Source organism: Rhagoletis zephyria, unplaced genomic scaffold (genome assembly GCF_001687245.7).
Source record: "Rhagoletis zephyria isolate East Lansing unplaced genomic scaffold, Rhagoletis_zephyria_1.1 Rzeph_scaffold_40880, whole genome shotgun sequence".
NCBI classification, from domain to species: Eukaryota; Metazoa; Arthropoda; class Insecta; order Diptera; family Tephritidae; genus Rhagoletis; species Rhagoletis zephyria.
In genome coordinates this window covers 1,179-2,766 of record NW_016197935.1, presented here as the reverse complement: position 1 = coordinate 2,766, position 1,588 = coordinate 1,179, and the positions used below count along the sequence as shown (strand labels likewise).

The window sequence follows — 1,588 nt, the reverse complement described above, 5'->3', positions numbered from 1 at the left end:
CAGCAGCAGCAGCAGGAGAGGTCATCGAAACGACGCACTCCACTGGCCTACATGTTTGCGGTGAGTAGTAGGATCTACCTGAGACCTCTGGTAACTAATGTCTTTTTCCCAGCTCCTTCCAGTGGCCACCTTCTGCCTGGGAACATGGCAAATCTACCGACTGCGGTGGAAGCTGGAGCTGATCGCCAAGCTGGAACACCTGGTCAAGAGTCCGCCGGTGGAGTTTCCCGAAAAGTACCGACCATCAGTGTCAATGTTTTTCTCTTTACTAACTCCAACCTTGTTATCTATAGTCTGACCAATCTCCAGGAGCAGGAGTACCTGAAGGTCCGCCTGACGGGCTACTTTGACGCCAAGTCAGAGCCGATCTTCATCTTTCCTCGTCCTCTTCTAAAAGAGTCCTCAACCTCGAATAAGCAACCCGAATCAGGCGGCGGCCTCTTCAGCAGCTCCAATTCGAACATTGGCGCCCAGCTCGTGCTGCCCTTTGTTGTAACAGAAAGTCGTCTGGTGGAAGCGTACAACCAGCTGCTGCTCGACTCGGGCCGCGAAGACCTACTGATCGACAACAGCAACGGCAACAAACAACAGCCGATGCGAATTCTGGTGAACGTCGGCTGGGTGCCGCGAGAGACGATGGACCGGGTGAACCGCTCGTACTACGGCACCAAGAACAACTCCAGCAGCCCACAGTCAGCTTACAATCAGGAGATTGAGCTGATTGGCGTCATTCGCAAGACGGAAAAGGTTTGGCCTGCACCAGAGTTCTACTTCAAAACAATCTAACCTCTCCATTTTCCATTTCAGCGAGAGCCCTTCACGGCGAAGAAGGACACCGGCCATGGCTACGTCAGCCGGCGGGACATCAGCAAGATCTCCGAGGCGCTCGACACGACGCCCATCTTCCTGGACGCCTACCAGTCCTATCCGATCTCGCTCGCCTACCACGGTGAGACGCTGAGCCCGGTGGGGGCGCAGACCCGGGTCGCCCTTCGCAATGAGCACCTCTCCTACATTGTCACCTGGTACAGTCTGACGGGCATCCTCTCCTACCTCTGGTACAAGAAGATCTTCAAGCTTCGTCTGTAGTGTTTTGCCAAGTCTTGTTGTTCACCATTTACCTAAATAAATCTGTCGTTTTTGAATCCAAAAAGCACAAATTGAGGGGATCCTAAAACATTTCCCGGCGGCCGTCAAAACAGTGCCGGGAAAGATTGCCGCCGCTTGGATGATTTGTTGTTGTTCTCTTTCTGGAGTAGACTATCTGTGATCATCCAGTAGTTCAAAGAAGATGGCCAAGAACGAACCAACAAATGAGGAAGAGCTGTCGCCCAGCGAGCAGAAGCGCCTGGAGGAGCTGCTGAACCGGGAGATCAGGCGGATCAACGAGGCGGACGAGCAGCAGCAGCNGATCAACGAGGCGGACGAGCAGCAGCAGCCTGGCAGCAAAAGTCTGGAGCGCTTCAACTACGCCGGCCTCCTCTCGACGCTCTTCTACCTGGGCGTCTTCCTCGCCATCGGCCTGCCCATCTGGTACCGGACGACCACCCCGGAGCGGTGGCCCCTGCCCGACGTCAGCCAGCTGATG

The 1,588-nt window shown here is 55.1% G+C and overlaps 1 protein-coding gene across 1 annotated transcript; it reads left to right on the top strand.

Moving 5' to 3' along the window:
* Positions 1-293: 293 nt before the first annotated feature.
* LOC108354947 (surfeit locus protein 1-like) lies at positions 294-949 on the top strand (the record flags this gene model as incomplete). Its single annotated transcript, XM_017606122.1, has 2 exons — positions 294-747; positions 808-949. Coding segments are annotated over 2 exons (596 nt in total), but the record flags the coding sequence as incomplete, so codon positions are not given.
* Between the last annotated feature and the right edge of the window lie 639 nt (positions 950-1,588).